Below are 18,661 nucleotides of genomic sequence, written 5' to 3' on the forward strand. Positions count from 1 at the left end.
CTCTCATGAAGCTTACATTCTAGTGGCAGAGAGAGAAAATGGCAAAGAAGAAAAATGATGCAGTGAAATGAGGCAGAGAGCTGTGGGGTAGCGGGATGGGGTGGGGTGTTTCTACTGTAGGGAGTGCGGTCTGAGAAGGCTCCTGAGGAGGAATCCTACAGATTAACATTTACTAGCTAGAGATAGTGATGGAGATAGATTGAGATATACAAAACCAGAGTGTTGGGGCTCTAAAACAATTACTTCCAATGTAGGAGGTAAACTCTGTCCCTGTAGTTTCATTTGGATCAATTTATATGAATCTTGAAAAAAAAAAAAAACCCCATGACTAAAGCGCTGATTTTAGATTAGAAGGAGTTTATGAATCTGTAAAATATGCTTCCTTTTCTTTGGTGGAATAGTTTACACAGGGAGAGCAGCTGGCTCCTACAGCTTGGTGGGCTTTGGCTGGGCTGTTAATTGCCTAAATATTTTGTATATTTCTGTGTATCTCTCCTGCAGTCCACTTGACCAAGATAAGTCTTTGAGCCCTGTTGAATGTTTGAATCTTGCAGGCAACTAGAAACTATGGGTCAAACTATGGCTTTTTTTTTTTTAAACAAAAAATTACTGAGAACATTTAAAGTGCAGCACTGAGTTCATGGGTAGAAACTGCCGTCTGCACAAACAAAACATGCAGATTGATGAAGATTCTCTAGATAGTGATTTAATGCAGACTTCCTTCTTGTTTCATTTATTTTGAAAAATCGATTTCAAGTTCCTAACATCATCTAGAAGGAGTTCAATACTTCTTGCCCTCTCCCCTAATGCCTGCCTAGAGAGAAAAAACATCCAGGCTGTTTGGGGGTTTGTTTTGTTTTCTTAAGCTAAGTACTTAAACCACGAATGTTTCACAAGTAGCTTTTGATGGGTTTCATTGTTTTGTTTATTTTGCTATAGTCAGTACAAACACCTTCAAATTTCCTTCTGTAACAAATGTTTTTCAACGTCATCATCTGACCTCGCTGATGGAGCCGGTCTGCAGACCTTGCAGCCGGGTCGATTTTTGCACGGGCTTCTAACATCGACACACAAAAGTTTACGGCTCCTTTGAGGAACCGATTTCCAAGCTAAGAGAACAAATGAACGTGTTCGCTCATCTTTCAAAAAATATTTCTGCGCTTGATATGTTCGCCACTCTTCATCGGGTTCTCAGTAATGAATACACAATGTGGCATCGGTTTTTCACACACGTAGGTTTTTGTCTTCCATTTCTAGAGAGTTATTTCCTTGTCTGACTTTTTATTTTCTTGATTTATTCATCTTCAGCCTGCTACGGAAAACCTCTCCTAGCGACTGTTCTCTCCCTTTTAAAAGTAATCTGCATGGAAACCTTGACTTTGCATTTTAGATTTTTAGGGTCCTTTTCGGTTATTCTGCCCCCCGTTACTCCCGCTGTACACTCACAGCCGAGGCCGCCGGCATCTGAGCTGAAAGCGCCCGTGGCGGGCTTGGAGAGAAGGGTGTCATGTTGGCGACAGGCTCCTGCTGGCGGCCAGCGAGCCCGCCGAGGTTAACGGGGGCGCCGGGGTCAGCGCCCTCGAAGTTGGGGGCCTCGGGCGGAGCCGCACCGGAGCCGTGGCGACCGCTCAACCGGAGCTCCCGGCAGTCTCGCTGCCTCCACCGGAAAAGAATCGCCTAATCTGTCGCGATCCCACGGAGACCTTGCTCTTCCCTGTGCAGTCTGCCCGAAGGAGCGCGTCGCGGGGCCGACGAGAGGAAAAGCCCAGGCCTGGGGCGGAGGAGGAATGAGGGGCCGAGAGCCGGGGGGATTTCCTCCCGCGCTTCCCCCTCCAACGGGAGCGGAAAATGTGATTTGCTGTGCATTCCAGGCGCAGTTCCCTGGGGTGACCTCTCCCAGCCGGCCCGGGCGGGGGGAGCAGACAAAGAGGCGAGGCCGGCAGAGAGAGGGGACCCCGCGGGGAGGCAGGAGGGGTGCGGGGGGCGGGGGCAGTACCGGGAAAGGGGGCGGATAGCGGGTCCCGCGGCGGCGGCGGCGCCTGGCCAATGGAGAGGCGCGGCCCCGGGCGCCGCGCTCCGCCGCCGGCATTTAAACGGGAGACGGCGCGATGCCCCTCACTCGGTGCGCCCTCCGCGGACCGGGCGACCCAGTGTGCCGCAAGAGCGGTCCTCTCTGTCCCGCGGACCCCACGCGGAGCCCGGGCGGCTCTGGCCGCGGCCGCACACCGCGCCACGCGTCGAGAGCGCAGGCCCCGAAGGCCCGCCGCGTTGACAGGTGAGCGCGGAGACGCAGGCGTGTGTATGTGTGTGTGGGTGTGTGTGTATGTGTGTGTAGGGGTCGGGAAACGACTCCCGCGTCCCGCTCGGTGCGCGACAGCCCTTCGTGCGCGCAGGCCGAGGCCCCGCGTTCCCTGGGTGAACCCTCAAGAACCATCGCGGGGTCCTTCGTGCCCAAGGTCTTGGCTGCTTTAACCTCACCTTGGGCAGTGTGCAGGGCATGCCTGGGAAAGAGGAGGTTCAGAGCAAGAACCCGCATCCCGTTGCCACCTCCCGGCGCTCCGCTAATACTCTGCTAGTGTGCGTGGCAGCCACGCTTGCCAGGCGTGCCCGCTGGGTGAGGGCGCGGAGACCGTGCGTACAGAGCGCAGGAGCGGAGGGAGAATGAGCGCCGGGAAGTAGTGGGGAGCAGCAGGACCCTTCGGTTCGACCGCAGACGACGGGAAAAGTTGCAACGAGAGGGTCCCCTGTGTTTGAGGCGGAACTCTGGGTCTGGGGACTTCAGGGCGCGCCCGTCGGAGAGCTGTGACTGATCCTGCCGTGGGGTGGAAGATCCTGAGAAGGAGCGATGTATCCATTTGCCTATCCTCAAGGTGAGATGGAGACTTGTGCAACGGCGGAGCTGCGGAGTTCAGCCGCGGCGGAAACCCGAGGGGCAGGTAACCGGACCGGTGAGGTGCGGTGAGCCGTCCGGGACGCCGAGCCCCGCGAGCCCATGGTGCGCACGCCGCAAATAGCACACACCAGTACTTGCGGGCTGCGCGCTCTCGGGTGCTGCGTTTCCTCTTCTAGGATTCTTCCTGCCCCATGCGCGGCTCGACTGAACCGCGGACGTCAGACGCTGGGCAGTGACAATCCATCGGGTCCTCATTCCGCGAGTCCGCCCTAATTTGTGTCCGAGTGGACCCTGCAGCGTATCGCTGCGCGGACGACGCGGGACTGGCAGCGGGAGGCTGGTCCCCGGCTTGGAAGCCCAGGTCATCCTTCGTCTTCACCCGCCACTTTGCTGACGGCTATGCAGCTCACGAGCAGGGTCAGGGGCTGGTAGGGTGTCGGGGGCCGTCACCTTGCCAGTTGGAGTAATTTGTAGATTTCTGGCTTGGGAAAAACAGACGCGCCACCGTTCTGACTTGGCTTTGTCTTCGGATCCCAGCACCGCCTTGGGGGCGCCCCAGACAGGCTTTTCCCAGAGCGGGGCGCTGATAAGGTACCCCGGGCGAGGCAGGGGGGCAGACAGGAGTCTCTCCGGTGAAGCCCTGCCAGCGCGCCCAGAGCTGGCCCGAAGGGGCTCCCGGCTAGAATCTGGTGGCTGCTGCCTTCTCCTCCCCTTCCGTCTCTGAATCCCGACTCTTTTAGACAGAAATACAACCTCGAAATTAGGGGTTAAAAGTCTCTTCTTAAATGGTACAAGGGCAGAGAGGCGACCATCGGTAGGAAATTGGATCTCCGGCTGCAAAGAGCAGATCCAAGCGGTGAGCGCGTCTGTTTACGTTCCTCTTCGAGATGGTGCCAGGACACGAGTTGATTAAAATAATCTATTGTGTTAAGTGGGTCACCAGGGATTTAAACTGCCCCAGGGACCCCAGAGTAGTGGCTTTCTCTGACTGTACACACAAGATAAATAAATAGCGGAGAAGAGTTTAAGATAACCCCCATCCCAGGGCAAGGAGTCTTCTTTCACCCCAGGGCTTTTCAGCCCCCACGTCTTTTTCTTTTCCTTTTTTTTTTTTTTTTTTTTGAAAGAGGGGGACTTGAAAGGGTGGACTTTTCAAAGCAAGGAGGGAAAGAAGTATTTTCAGAAAACCACAGATTCTCTTCTTCTCTCTGGTACACTCCAGCTTACAACAGTAGGTGATCCAGTAACCATCACTGAATAAATTGCACACTCCAAATTGTTAGTATTAATTAATTATTTCAGGGCTCTCTAGAACTTGGATGCTGGGTGTCGTGTTGTAGTGTGTGTGGGTGTGTGTGTTTGTGTGTGTGTGTGTTTAACCCCCAGGTCATTGTAGGAATTAAAGTGTTTTGTAAACTTTGTAATTTCACAGGTTTCCTATTTTCTTAAAAGTTCATTTTGAGTGAAATGTTTTGCTAACCCATGCACAATCTATGGGAAATTCAAGTTGGCTAACCTAGTGGTTACACAGGGGAGAGTAGAAACCTATTACATCCCCACATCTCTGAATGGAAGCTGCCTGCCTTGTCTTTATACTGAAGCCCTTAAGGTTGAAGTATTAAAAATGATAAAATGCCAAGAAACTTTATGCCACAAACCCCTCTCCCAAGAAATGCTTGTTAGCAGCAAAGCAGTGCAGAACAAAGTGAAGGACAGATGGAAAACCTAAACCTTCTATGTAAAAGGCATGGGACAGGTAGGGTAGGGGACTTAGCATCCAACTGAAAGGCACAGACCAGGCCAGTGTTATCAGCCTATGTCTTGCATCTGCAAGGAATTGTCTTTAGTTTTAACATACGCTCTTAGAAATGTGAAGTGCAACAGTATTTCCTGGGATCAGAAAGGTTTTTTTCTTCACATATGAGCAAAACAGAGAATTATTTGAGTTACAATAGTCGTCAAATTTGATTGCATTAGAAACAAGTCCATGTGCCCCTTATTAAATACTGTGCTGTGTGTCTGTAGAATAGTTCTTAAGGACATGTGCTTGGGGGTTCAGAAGAATGGGACTCAAACCCCGACTTCCCCATGAGTCTAGATTCCCTGGTCGGTAAAAGGAAGACGGTATTATCTACCTCCTGTTTTGTTGTGAAAAATCAGTTATAAAGTTCTGTCAAAATTGCGTATTTTGCCTCACATAGGGTTTAAAAATATAGGTAGCTCTTATTATGAGTGGTGGCATTTGGAGAGGCAGTAACATTTTAGGACTTCAAGGTGTACCGTAAGATGGTTTTGAAATCAAATCCCAAGACCTGCTCACACAGAGATCAACACACACCTTTTACTACAACACAGAATCTCTGATTTGGCTGTCTCTCAATTGTGCCACTTAGTAAACATTTAACATTCATTACTTTCCAACTTCTTTCCTGTTGACCACAAAAAATTGTATACTATCGTTAACTTCACCAAAAAAAAAATCTTCCAAGAGCCTGGAGAGCCCGTGAGTTGCTTCTCTACGCCCTCTATGGTGTTGGGCCCCAGCCTGACTTAGCCTGAGTGGTCTTCAACATAGAAAAGATGCAGTTAGTGTGCTTGCAGTACACACAGGTGAGATTTACCCTCTACTAGTTTGCCAAGCATTTTGGCACAAATTGTCTGAAAACAGAAAATCAACCCAGTAGATTCTTTAGAACATCACTGCTTAATTTCTAAAATTTGACCATCTTTCTAAAAATTAAAGATCCAATTAAAAATGTTTGTCCTTAAAGATTTAATCCTAAGAAAAAGAAATAGGGTCTTCTATAATTGGGCCTGCACTTAGAGCCTTTGCTGTCATTTCCATCTTTTTCTTTTCTTTTTTTTTTTTTAATGCTGGTGAATAATTTGCTGTCACGCCTGTTGAATAGCTTTCTAAAACATTGATCAGACATTCAGCCACAGACATCTGGCTTGCTGATCGTTGTCTCCTCACTGTTAATCCCACTCAGCACTCCATTTAACTGATTACAAGCAGGTTGGTTAGCTAAAACGAGAAATACAGCAAGAAGAGTGCTGAAAGGAGCTGGCCTAAACTTTCCCAAAGACACTGAGGATATTAGAAACAGGTTACACATAGCACTTTTATTCCTCAGTCCCAAGAATTAGAGGATTGTATTGTTATGGCCTGGTGAAGGTTACAATAAATCACCATGACCTGCACAGGACAATCGTGGCTGATATGGGTTATCTTTGGGCAGATGTTTGCTTTTGATCACTCAGGGTAACCTGAAGGAAGGCATCAGGGAGAGAAGACATACTTTGAGAGTATCTATGTCCTCTGGGACAAGTGGGTTAGAGGGGAGGACAGTGATAAAGGGGAAAAAAACGTAGGGGTGGGTGGGTCTTGCTGGTGGGAAACAGTTGCAGAGAAAACTCACCATGAAAATATAATCACATGATTTGGTGAAGCAGAAATGCATTGAGGGGCAGCCTTTGGAAAGAAGAATATTATCTGCAAAGGAGAAATAAGGGAGATCTTTGTAGGTGTCTAATGCACTCTGGGTCCATGAGTTGCAGCTTTAATTTAATAATGTGAGTGGATCATTTCAGAATGCAAGTTACCAGAAATGTTTTCAGCTCATAGTTGAATATGGGTGATAATCCATAAGACCTAAATCTGGGTTGGCCTTTGCTTCTATTTTTTATAACGGGGCACTCTGCTAGATGTCAAGGTGAAGAATTTATCTGCAAGAAATTTACATTTTCTTGGTTTCCGTCATGTCTAGATATTTACAGATTGCAAATTATTTACTGACAATACAGTTGGAATTTCAAGAACACATCAGTCCTATTTCCTTCAAAGCATGATCAAGATCATTTGGTGCGGGGGAAGGTTGGGTGATTGACCACGATGACTTGACAGAGCCCTGGTACTACCACTAAGTATAGTTTTCATCCCCCCGGTGCCCCACCCCCCCACCTTACTCATGTGGGACATGCAGAGTTCTCAGAGCATTGCTCTAAGAAGTTGAGGTCTCTATTGACTGAGATTCATTAAGTGTTTTTTTTCTTCTCTTCAAATAACTAGTTATAAGATTTAAGAACTCAAAAGCTGAAGATATTTAAGAGTAAGCTTTAAATTTCTATGTAGCCATTTCATAATATTTTTTCACACAATCTTATTTTGAGAAAAAATTTACTTTTCTTAAAAAGAATCTGTCACTCTAGACCCCTTTTTCTTATGGGGTTTGCACACTCCCATAGGAACAGGAAGTTGGTCCAAATTAAAACAGAAAACCACAGTTGACTAATTTTGAATTTACTGCTTTACTCTTGGTTTCTGCCCAAGTGAATCCAATGGCTTCAATGGGAAAATAAACCCCACGGTGTTCTCCAGGGACCTGGTAAAAAGTAGTGAGTATTTGGAGTTTTCCTAGAAAAAGGAAGAGAAGTATTAAGAAGCTCCCAAGGCTAGAAGGAGACAGAAATCAAAAATTGGCTCTGCTCATCAGCTTGTGGGAATGCATTTTAAATGCAAAGAACAGAAGTTTTGCTGGTCAATGTGGTCCATGACAATCATCATTGAATAAAAGAGAGCCTACTCTGCCAGGAATGAAAGAGGAGGTAATGAATCAGCCCTTAGAACTCTCAAACTTGGTTTTATTTAATGTCAGATGGAAAAATGCCAGATAAGAAAAGATGAATATAAAGAAGGTCCTACGCGGTGAAGAGAAAGAAAACTGCATTTTTTGGGTAGATGTTTGTAGGTAGGGCTGGCCCCATGGCCCCATGACCCCATGACTCGAACCTGTCCTGTGAAGTCATCATACATTCCTGGTCAAGTCTCAGATTGGCCTCTGTGATGCTGGCTCTGCAATCTTGCTCTGGAGGCTTCAGTTTTTCTCGAGGCCCCTTTTAGGAGTGATGGGGAAGATACGGCTGTCTTACGTGCTCCTCTTGGAAATGCGCAGAGACTGAATTTTAGTTTAGATCCTGGCCTGGAATTGAGTGAAGAACAGAAACTTTGAAAGCTTCCCAAATTCACACTGTATTTGCTCAGGAGACTGGATTGTCATAGCTCAAGTTGTCCTGGTCTCTGGAGAAAATCAGACTGTTTTGTAACTGAGTTGTCCTCATGAGCAATTTTTTTTTTAAAGACAAAACAAGGAAATTAATTTTTTGTTGTTGGTGAGGCCAAAAAGGCTCTGTTTAAAGAACGGGGATGTTGTAACATAAACTGACAAAAGCCAGGGAGTCTGTAGTCAGAGCGAGAGCTAAATGTCACTATCAGCTGCAAACTTGAACTTGCCCAAAAGTATTAGGTTAATGTTTAAAAGGTGCTGTTTAAGAATATCTTGATTTTCATATTTAATTGTCTTAATTTGACATTATCCTTAGGGTTGCACAGTCTTTACTACAGGACTTGCCCCTTAGAGGATGTAGATTCTACCCTGTCTTTGTCTTTGAAAGGTTAACAGTTGCAGCTACTAATTCCAGCCTGTATTGTTCCTAGAGGGGTGTGATGAGGTTACTGTTCAATTGCACTTAGTGGTTATCATGTGTCACCCTGGTGGTCAGAAGGGAGCAGGCAAATGGGTGCTTCACAGCTGTGTCCTTGGGTTCAGAACCACAATGGCAGTACAAGACAGGGGAAGCCTCAGGATCCATCAGGCTCGCTGTTATAGCCTGAAGAGGGAGGCTGTGAATTTGAAACTGCACTCATTGAAAAGAAAATCCTTTAACATTTTCACAGCACCTTCCATGCCCCATAGCTGTGGGTACCACAGACCTTGCTGTTCCAAGCTTGTTAGAAAGGCAGACCCACTGAATGACAATCTGCATTGTAACAATATCCCCGGGTGATTGTCTGCAAAGTCAAGTTCGAGAAGCACTGTCCCAGGAGAATCTTAATACTCTGATGCTTCTCTCTTGCACCCTCCTTTTGAAAAATACATGTCTCCTGTTCTTCCTTCTCTGTCTGCTCCCGCCTTCCTTGAATATAGTGCTTTAAAATAGTCTTCCTTTCTCTGATTTACAGTCCTCATTCCATTCATTTTTCTCTCTCTCCATCTTTGCTTTCCTTTTTTTTTTTCTTTTTGGTCAGTTTTCCTATAGCCTCCTCTTCTCTTATTTTAATTTTTTGCCATTGTTCATATGCCATTGTTCCTGCTGACCCATATCTAACTGCAGACCCAGTCATAATAATTCACTATCATAAACTTATTCAACATATTTCTGGCACTTACCTATGTAAATATTTGCACACACCTGTTTTCTTGTGCCCACTTTCTACCTTGTAAATTTCATATACACATCCATGCACATACACACGTATATGTGAAGGACATGTTTCATCATTTAGAAGTATATTATGGTATTTGTTGTTGTTCAGTTGCTAAGTTGTGTCCGACTCTTTGCAACCCCATGGATTGCAGCACACCAGGCTTCCCTATCCTTCACTGTCTCCCAGAGTTTGCTCAGATTTATGTCTGTTGAATCGGTGATGCTTTCTAACCATCTCATCCTCTGCCAGCCCCTTCTCCTTTTGCCTTCAAACTTTCCCAGCATCAGGGTCTTTTCCAGTGAGTCAGCTCTTCAGTGGTCAAAGTATTAGAGCATCAGCTTCAGCATCAGTCCTTCCAATGAATATTCAGGGTTGATGTCCCTTAGGGTTGACTGGTTTGATCTTCTTGCAGTCCAAGGGATTCTCAAGAATCTTCTCCAGCACCACAATTCAAAAGCAGCAATTCTGCACTCTGCCTTCTTTATGGTCCAACTCTCACATCCATAGATGACTACTGGAAAAACCATAGTTTTGACTATATGGACCTTTGTCATCAAAGTGATATCTTTGCTTTTTAATGTGCTGTCTCTGTTGTCATAGCTTTTCTTCTAAGAAGCAAGCATCTTTTAACTTCATGGCTGTAGTCACCATCCACAGTGATTTGGGAGCCCAGGAAGAGAAAAATCTGTCCCTGCTTCTACTTTTTCACCTACTATTTGCCATGGAGTGATGGGACTGGATGGCATGATCTTTATTTTTTTAATGCTGAATTTCAAGCCAGCTTTTTCACTCTCTTCTTTCATCCTCATCAAGAGATTCTTTAGTTCCTCTTCACTTTCTGCCATTAGAGGAGTATCATATGCATATCTGGCATATTTCTCCTGGCAGTCTTGATTCCAGCCTGTGATTCATCTAGCCCAGCATTTTGCATCATGTACTCTGCATATAGTTAAATAAGCAGAGTGACAATACACAGCCTTGTCCTCCTCCTTTCCCAGTTTAGAACCAGTCAGTTGCTCCATGTCCAGTTCTAACTGTTGCTTCTTGACCCACATACAGGTTTCTCAAGAGACAGGTAAGGCAGTCTGGTACTTCCATCTCTTTAAGAATTTTTCAGTTTGTTGTGATCCAAACTATCAAAGGCTTTAGCATAGTCAATGAACCAGAAGTAGATGCTTTTCTGGAATTCCCTTCCTTTCTCTATGATCCAACAAATGTTGGCAGTTTGATCTCTGGTTCCTCTTCCTTTTCTAAATCCTGGTTGTACATCTGGAAGTTCTTGGTTCATGTACTGCTGAAGCCTAGCTTGAAGGATTTTGAGCAGAGTGACCTTGCTAGCATGTGAAACACACACAATTGTGCAGTAGTCTGAACATTCTTTGGCAATGCCCTTCTTTGGGATTGGAATGAAAACTGAGCATTCCCAGTCCTGTGGCCAATGCTGAGTTTTCTAAACTTGCTGACATACTGGGGGCTTCCCTGGTGGCTCAGACATTAAAAAATATGCCTGCAGTGCAGGAGACCTCAGGAAGATCCCCTGGAGAAGGGAATGACTACCCACTCCAGTATTCTTGCCTGGAGAATTCCATAGCCAGAGGAGCCTGGCAGGCTACAGCCCATGGGGTCTCAAAGAATCTGACACGAATCATGACTGAGCAACTTTTTTTGAGTGCAGCACTTTAACAGCATCAACTTTTAGAATTTTAAATAGCTCAACTGGAATTCCATCACCCCCATTCACTTACTTTACACTTCAGGATGTCCAGCTCTAGGTGAGTGACCACACCATCATGGTTACCTGGTCATTAAGACCTTTTCTCTACAGTTCTTCTGTGTATTCATATCACCTTTTCTTAATCTCTTCTGTTTCTGGGAAGTCCATACCATTTCTGTCCTTTATCATGCCCATCCTTGCATGAAACGTTCCCTTTATATCTTGAAGAGATTTCTAATTTTTCCCGTTCTATTTTTTCCTCTATTTCTTTGCATTTTTCTCTCAAGCACCCCGCTCTTTTTTTTTTTTTAATTTTTCCCTTGTTATTCTCTGTAACTTTGCATTCATTTGGGTATATCTTTCCCTTTACCCTTGCCTTCTCTTCTTTTCTCAGCTATTTTAAAGCCTCCTAAGAAAACCATTTGCCTTCTTGCATTTCTTTTTCTTTGGGATGGTTTTGGTCACTGCCTCTTGTACAATGTTATGAACCTCCAGTCGTGGTTCTTCAGGCACTCTACCAGATCTAATACCTTGAATCTATTGATCACTTCCACTATATAATCATAGGGATTTAATTTAGGTCATACCTGAATGATATAGTGGTTTTCCCTACTTTCTTCAGTTTAAGCCTGAATTTTGCGACGAGGTGCTCATGATCTGAGCCACAGTCAGCTCCCAGTCTTATTTTTGCTAACTGGATAGAGCTTCTCCATCTTCAGCTGCAAAGAACATAATCAGTCTGATTTCATTATTGACCATTTGGTGATGTCCATGTGTAGAACTATCTCTTGGGTTGTTGGAAAAGAGTGTTTGCCATGACCAGCATGTTCTCTTGACAAATCTCTGTTAGCCTTTGCCCTGCTTCATTTTGTACTCTAAGGCCAAACTTGCCTGTTACTCCAGGTACTTCTTAACTTTACTTTTGCATTCCAATCCCCCATGATGAAAAGGACTGTGTGTGTGTGTGTGTGTGTGTGTGTGTGTGTGTGTGTGTGTGTGTTCCAGAAGGTGTTGTCAGTCTTCACAGAACTGGGCAACTTCAGCTTCTTCAGCACCAGTGGTTGGGGCATAGACTTGGATTACTATGATGTTGAATGGTTTGCCTTGGAAATGAACCAATGAACCAAGATCATTCTGTCATTTTTGAGGTTGCACCCAAGTACTGCATTTCAGATTCTTTTGTTGACTATGAAGGCTACTCCATTTCTTCTAAGGGATTCTTGCCCACAGTAGTAGATATAATGGTCATCTGAATTAAAGTCGCCCATTCCGGTCCATTTTAGTTCACGGATCTCTAAGATGTTGATGTTCAATCTTGCCATCTCCTGCCTGACCATGTCCAATTTACCTTGATTTGTGGACCTAACATTCCAGGTTCCTATGTAATATTGTTCTTTACAGCACTGGAGTTTAGTTTCACCACCAGACACATCCCACAACTGCAAGTCATTTCTGCTTTGGCTCAGCCACTTCATTCTTTCCGAAGCTATTAGTAATTGCCCTCTGCTCTTCCTCCGTAGCCTACTGGACACCGTCTGACCTGGGCAGGTGGGGGGAATCATATTCTGGTGTCATATATTTTTGCCTTTTTGTATGGCTCACGGGTGGGTTCCCTGGTGGCTCAGTGGTTTAGAATCTCCTGGCAGTGCAGGAGACTCAGGAGATGCAGGTTCCATTCCTGGGTTGGGAAGATCCCCTGTAGGAGGAAATGGCAACCCACTCCAGTATTTTTGCCTGGAGAATCCCATGAACAGAGGAGCCTGGTGGGCCACGGTCCATAGAGCCGCAAAGAGTCCAACACGACTGAGTGATTGAACACACACGCACACTGTTCATGGGATTTTCAGGCAAGAATACTGGAGTGGGTTGCTATTTCCTGCTGCAGGAGATCTACCCCTACCCAGGGATTGAACCTGTGTCTCCTGAGTCTCCTGCATTGGCAGGCAGATTCTTTACCACTCAGCCACCTTAGAATTCCCAGTTGAGTCCATATCTTGGCTTATTTGTGTATAACTCTGGATGAGCTAATTCATGGCTTCATGGGTCAGAGGGTAATGAGAATAGCAGTACCTAATTCCTGGAGATCTTGTGAAAACAAAAGAAATCACTTACATCAAGTGTTTACCAAGTGCCTGATAAAATACTGGCTGTTTTTAATTAATGCTTTTGTTAATTAACTTTTCCATTTTTCATGCCTCCTCTCTCTGTCTCCTCTCTTTAGCATGAGCCGCACAGCCTACACTGTGGGAGCCCTGCTTCTCCTCTTGGGGACCCTGTTGCCAGCTGCTGAGGGGAAAAAGAAGGGGTCCCAAGGGGCTATTCCCCCACCAGACAAGGCCCAGCACAATGACTCCGAGCAGACTCAGTCTCCCCAGCAGCCTGGCTCCAGGAACCGGGGGCGGGGCCAGGGGCGGGGCACTGCCATGCCCGGAGAGGAGGTGCTGGAGTCCAGCCAGGAGGCCCTGCATGTGACGGAGCGCAAATACCTGAAGCGAGACTGGTGCAAAACCCAGCCGCTGAAGCAGACCATCCACGAGGAGGGCTGCAACAGCCGCACCATCATCAACCGCTTCTGCTACGGCCAGTGCAACTCCTTCTACATCCCCAGGCACATCCGGAAGGAGGAGGGCTCCTTTCAGTCCTGCTCCTTTTGCAAGCCCAAGAAATTCACCACCATGATGGTCACGCTCAACTGTCCTGAACTCCAGCCACCCACCAAGAAGAAGAGGGTCACGCGTGTCAAGCAGTGTCGTTGTATATCCATCGATTTGGATTAAAGCCAGGCACACCCAGCCTGTCCTTGGGATGCAGGCCCCAGGCGGGCCCAGAGACAGACCTCAATCAACCTGATTCTTACTTGGCTTAAACCTAGCGGCAAGAAGGACCACCAGCTGCCTCCTCCCAGGAGCCTGCTAGTGCGTAGTTTGTGTGCCTGAGTGTTTGTGGGTGCCTGTGGGTGTTTGCAGACACCAGAGGAAACACAGTCTCTGCTAGAGGGCACTTCCTAGTATGTAAATGTATCTGCTTCCTTGCAGGATGACACAGAAAACCCAAGCTACTACCCCAGGCACTTTGGGGGGAGGGAGTGGTGGGCAGGCTGTGGTCTGGGTCTGCCTTGGTCTTCCACGTGCCCTCCTGGGGACCAGATCCTCCCTTCCAAATGAATATTAATGGAGAGGCTTCTCTGAGGGCATGAGACCTGTTTTGTGCTGCCCTGGCCTTGGAAAAGATGTTTTACCCTGTTCTTGCTTCCCTCCTTCCTCTTCCCTCTCACAGTCCATCCCTTCTTAGGATCTCAGTGACTATTTCTGTCCCCCGCCTTCCCTGTCAAGGGTTCTGAAGCAACTTGCTTGATCATAGATGCAAATGTTTCCTATTTGGGGAAGACCTTTCAGACTCTGGGGGAAGCTGATGGTGCAAGGGCAAGAAGAATAGAGGGCTGAGAGAAGAGAGAGATTGCAGGTGAGGCCCAGTTGGTCCAGCAAAATTCAGGCGGGAGATGGGCAGAGCGTGGAAAGGCCAACCTCCAAACACAGTGAGACCCATGCTTTAGCAAATTTTCCCCTGATGTTTAAAGAAGAAAAATAGAATTGCCAAAAAATCATTAACTTTGGCAGTCACTGTGACTGTTGAAATTAGCTGTAACTCAATACCAAACTTAAAACATAAATATTGACCACTCCTATTTTCAGAACCAAGTGAGTGAAACCAAAACAGCCCCTCCTGCTTTGCCCCTCAGATGGACAAAAGATGTAATTCAGAAACTCCTACACAGGAATAGGAAAAAGACAAAAACCTCATAAGCAAAAGGTCTTAGTATCTGTCCTTTTGGCTGAGTTATCATCACCTTTTCCCCGGTTCATTGTTTCTGTGTGGTGCTTCTGAGAACCACAGTCCTGTTGGATAAAGATACTGTCTTTGCTGAGTGTACCTGACAGTGAGGGACCCGGCTGAGATAAGAGAGTTTAGGGCCTGCTCCTTTCCACTCATTTGGGGTCGGTTTTAGCCATCGTTAGGAGACTGAGCCGGAGAAGGCAATGGCAACCCACTCCAGTATTCTTGCCTGGAGAATCCCGGGGATGGGGGAGCCTGGTGGGCTGCCGTCTATGGGGTCACACAGAGTCGGACACGACTGAAGTGACTTAGCAGCAGCAGCAGCAGGAGATTGAGCTGGAGAGCAGAGCAGAGTAAGGCAAGGAAGGCAATTGCTTCTGGCTAAGGAGTAGTTAAAAGGCAGGGAGGAGATGTAAGGCGTATGACCTGCATTCTTCCTTCACCCTCCGAGGATCTAAGGGAAACCCCAGTTAAGAAATCAGAGCATTTGTGTGCATTAGTTGTCATACTGCTGGTAGGATTTATGTAACATTATAGCCACTCGGAACCTACCGGTAGTTGCTGTTCTCTGATTAAACTTGGGTTATTTGCAATGCCTATTTAGGATTTATCTAATGGCCAAAGTGCAGGGTGGGGAAACCTTCCTGCATTTTGGATTTGGCCAACCTGCTTTCTTCAAGCCTGAGCTTTTATATGTAAACCACCCCACCCCCGTACTCTTTTTGCCTTGCATCTTCTCAATCTCACCAGCCAAGTCATGTGTAACATGGGAAACAAACACCATGGACTTGCATTTAGGCTGCCCATGAAGGCTCTCGCGTTCAAAGCATCGTTGCAACTAAAGAGGCTGCTTTTATTTTATTTTTGTTTTGGTCCAGTGCTCTCCCCACTAACAACTAAATAGGAACCATACTTTGAAGCAGAAAGTCATCTTGAACACCCAAAATATTGAGTCTAATTTTAAAACGTTGGAACTCACTACTGATGATTCTACACTAGGAGAATTTGTGCTAACACATAGTCTGTGCATTTCACATCCACGGTAGCCCCTGCCCCAAATCCTTCTATCGTCCACATCCTCCAACAATAAAGCACAGAATGGATTTAATTAAGCATGCAAATACTAAGCTAGAATTTTGAGGGTGGGAGAGAAGAAAGGAGAAGGAGCTGAAAATATACAACCACACTAGAGAGGAAAAATGACATTCAGAACCAGCAGACACCAAATCTCTCTTGTTTTAACTGCCACAAGCTTGCAATTTTGTTAAAAAGAGATGACTTAAGTTGGCAGCAGGAATCTTCTTTTAGTAGCTTGTACCACAGTTTTGCATGTAAGTTGGATTTGGCTAAAGTGAAGAGAATTTGCTCAAAATGAACTTCTCTGGGATAATAAGCAACATAATTGCCCTAAAAGCACAGCACTACCCAAAGAAGGGGATGTCTGCTTTTCTTTTTGTGCCTATATTAAAACTAGCCCAAGTCCCATGCATCTTCCAACATTTATTGAAAGTGCCATATCTGTTAATATTGTATTGGAGTCACTGATGATGAAATGATATGTTTTTTTCATTACTATAGTAGAATTTTTATGGCAAGATATTTGTGATCTAGATCTTTCCTATTAAAATAATGCCAAACACCAAATATGAATTTTATGATGTACACTTTGTGCTTGGCATTAAAAGAGAAAAACACATCCTGCGTCTGTAAGTTGTTTTTTGTTATTGTAGTTCTGCAAAGTTAAAAATGTAAGCGAATAATCTGGAGGAAAGGATAATTTCCACTGTGTGGAATGTGAATAGTTAAACAAAAAGTTATGGTTATTTAATGTAATTATTAACTCAAATCCTTTGGTCACTGTGATTTCAAGCATTTTTTTTTCTCCTTTATATAACTTCCTCTGAGTTGAGCAAAGAAGAAGCTGGCACATTGTATGTTGTTGGAGGTTTTTATCAGGTCAGAGGGAAACAATAAAATCTTGACACATCTGAACTTGCTTATAGAGTCAAGACCTGAGCTTTTATTTTTATAATTGAATGTTCCTTAAAGGTTAACATTTCTGAGGCATCCTAAGAGAGATCTAAAATGTTATTTTGGAAGAATTAAATGTGCATATACTAATAGCAAATAATAATGAATTGTCCACAAGTCCATTTATGGAGAAAGTCTAAAATAAAAAATGTATGTACAGAACATTTATAAATGACAAGTTAATGCTAAAGAGTGAAAGTAGTTCTACTGATTTGTCATTCTCAATATATTTAATATCAACTGCATTATGTATTATGTCTGCTTTAATCATTTGAAAAACAGAATTATGATGACTATGATCAAGGTCCTTTGCTGTCTATGAGGATAAAGGGGGGATTTGGTAGTCTCATAAAAGCTAATTTGGTGGAAAGCAAAGTTTTATAAATCTGTAACTAGAATTTAACTTCACCCCAATAATGTTATATATAACCTTTCCCAAAGAACAGCCAATAAATTGAACCTCTTCTCTGTGTGTGTGTTTCACTGGTAGTGTTCACAGGATAGAGCTGGGGCAGGGACTCATTTGTTGTCATGGGAAGTGAGGTAGAAAATAGATCATGAGCTCTCTTGTGATCTGAAAAGAAATTTATTTCCTTCATTCACACTTTCCAGATCTCACTTGATTTCAGGACACCTCAGGCAATGGCAGTTAGAGGTAGGGGAAAGCTGGTGAGCAGTAAAAAGTACCAACCTCTTCCCCAGAGCTGGAAGGAAGAGTTAAAATGCTTCTGAGAAGCCTTCAGATAGTGGAAGAATCGTCACGCTGAAATGGTAATAGCTTTATTCTTGAGATATTCAAGGGAAGAGGAGGAGAAAGATTTGGGGCTCAGTAGAAGAAGGAGCTTTCTAATAATGAGAGTGATTCAGCAATGCACTGAGCTATCTTTGAGATACAGTCAACTCCCTTGGAAATATTAAAACATATACTTGATATCATTTGATAGGGATTTGAGACATTGTGAGTTATTGCCCTGGTTATGCAACTGAATGAATGGATTTCTGATGTCCCTTCCTACTTAGGTGTACAATACAGGATTGCTGCTACATTTTGGTGCTCTAACAGTGATAATGAAAATGCCTATGCCAGACACTGTCAAGGATTTTAATTATTTTCCACTTAATTTTCATAGTGACTCAACAATGTGTGTACCATTATGATCACTGCTAGGAAATAGTGAATTCTTGTCTTACTACAGCACCTATGCCCTTAAACACTGGAGAGTTGTGAGATTTTTCAGCTTACCAGTTTGTTCTTTTAAGGATAGAGTGCATCAGTTTAAAAACAGATCCAGTCTTGACTATTTGCATCTAATGATCAAGGTCACCCTGAAGTGATACCATCATCAGGAACTCCTGTTCTGAAGCATTCAAAGTCTATTTGCCACCTCTTTTTGTCATGGCCTACTTGGACTTAGAGGGGAAACAAAGTGGCAAGTCCCCAAAAGACAGTGTCCTCAGAAAAATCACAGGCACACCTAGGAGATAATATCTGGACAGGGTTTGAAAAGGTAGGGGGACTGGAAAGAGAAATATGTTCTAGGTTTCAAAAAAGTATGTAATAGGACATATGCAAAAATGTTGGAGTGAGAGGCATTGAAAATTCTTTCCTCCATAAAATCTTTGGAAGTCTGCAAAAATAGAATCAGATATTTAGAACTCTGGAAATTTACCTAAAGACTTGCAGCAGTCTGAGTGCTTATTGAAGAGAAAGGCTGAATATCTGTAACAATAGTAAGCCTTGTCATATTGTAACTTGCCCTATTCTTATCTCCCTCTCCAGTTCCGTAGAAGTCTTGAAACCAACAGCCTGCAATTATAAGCACCAGCAGTCTGACAGTCACTGGGAGAGGTAGTATGGGATTTGAGTTCTTTGAAAACCAAATACCCAGAGAATGGTAATTATTTGACCTGTCTGTCAGGCCCT

The 18,661-nt window shown here is 44.8% G+C and overlaps 1 protein-coding gene across 1 annotated transcript; it reads left to right on the forward strand.

The window, feature by feature from the left end:
* On the forward strand, positions 1,876 to 17,209 carry GREM1 (gremlin 1, DAN family BMP antagonist). Its single transcript, XM_018054498.1, has 2 exons — positions 1,876 to 2,275; positions 13,094 to 17,209. The coding sequence occupies exons 1-2, from the start codon at positions 2,109 to 2,111 to the stop codon at positions 13,647 to 13,649; spliced, it is 723 nt and encodes a 240-aa protein (XP_017909987.1). The 5' UTR covers positions 1,876 to 2,108; the 3' UTR covers positions 13,650 to 17,209.

Source organism: Capra hircus, chromosome 10 (assembly GCF_001704415.2).
Source record: "Capra hircus breed San Clemente chromosome 10, ASM170441v1, whole genome shotgun sequence".
Classification (NCBI taxonomy): Eukaryota; Metazoa; Chordata; class Mammalia; order Artiodactyla; family Bovidae; genus Capra; species Capra hircus.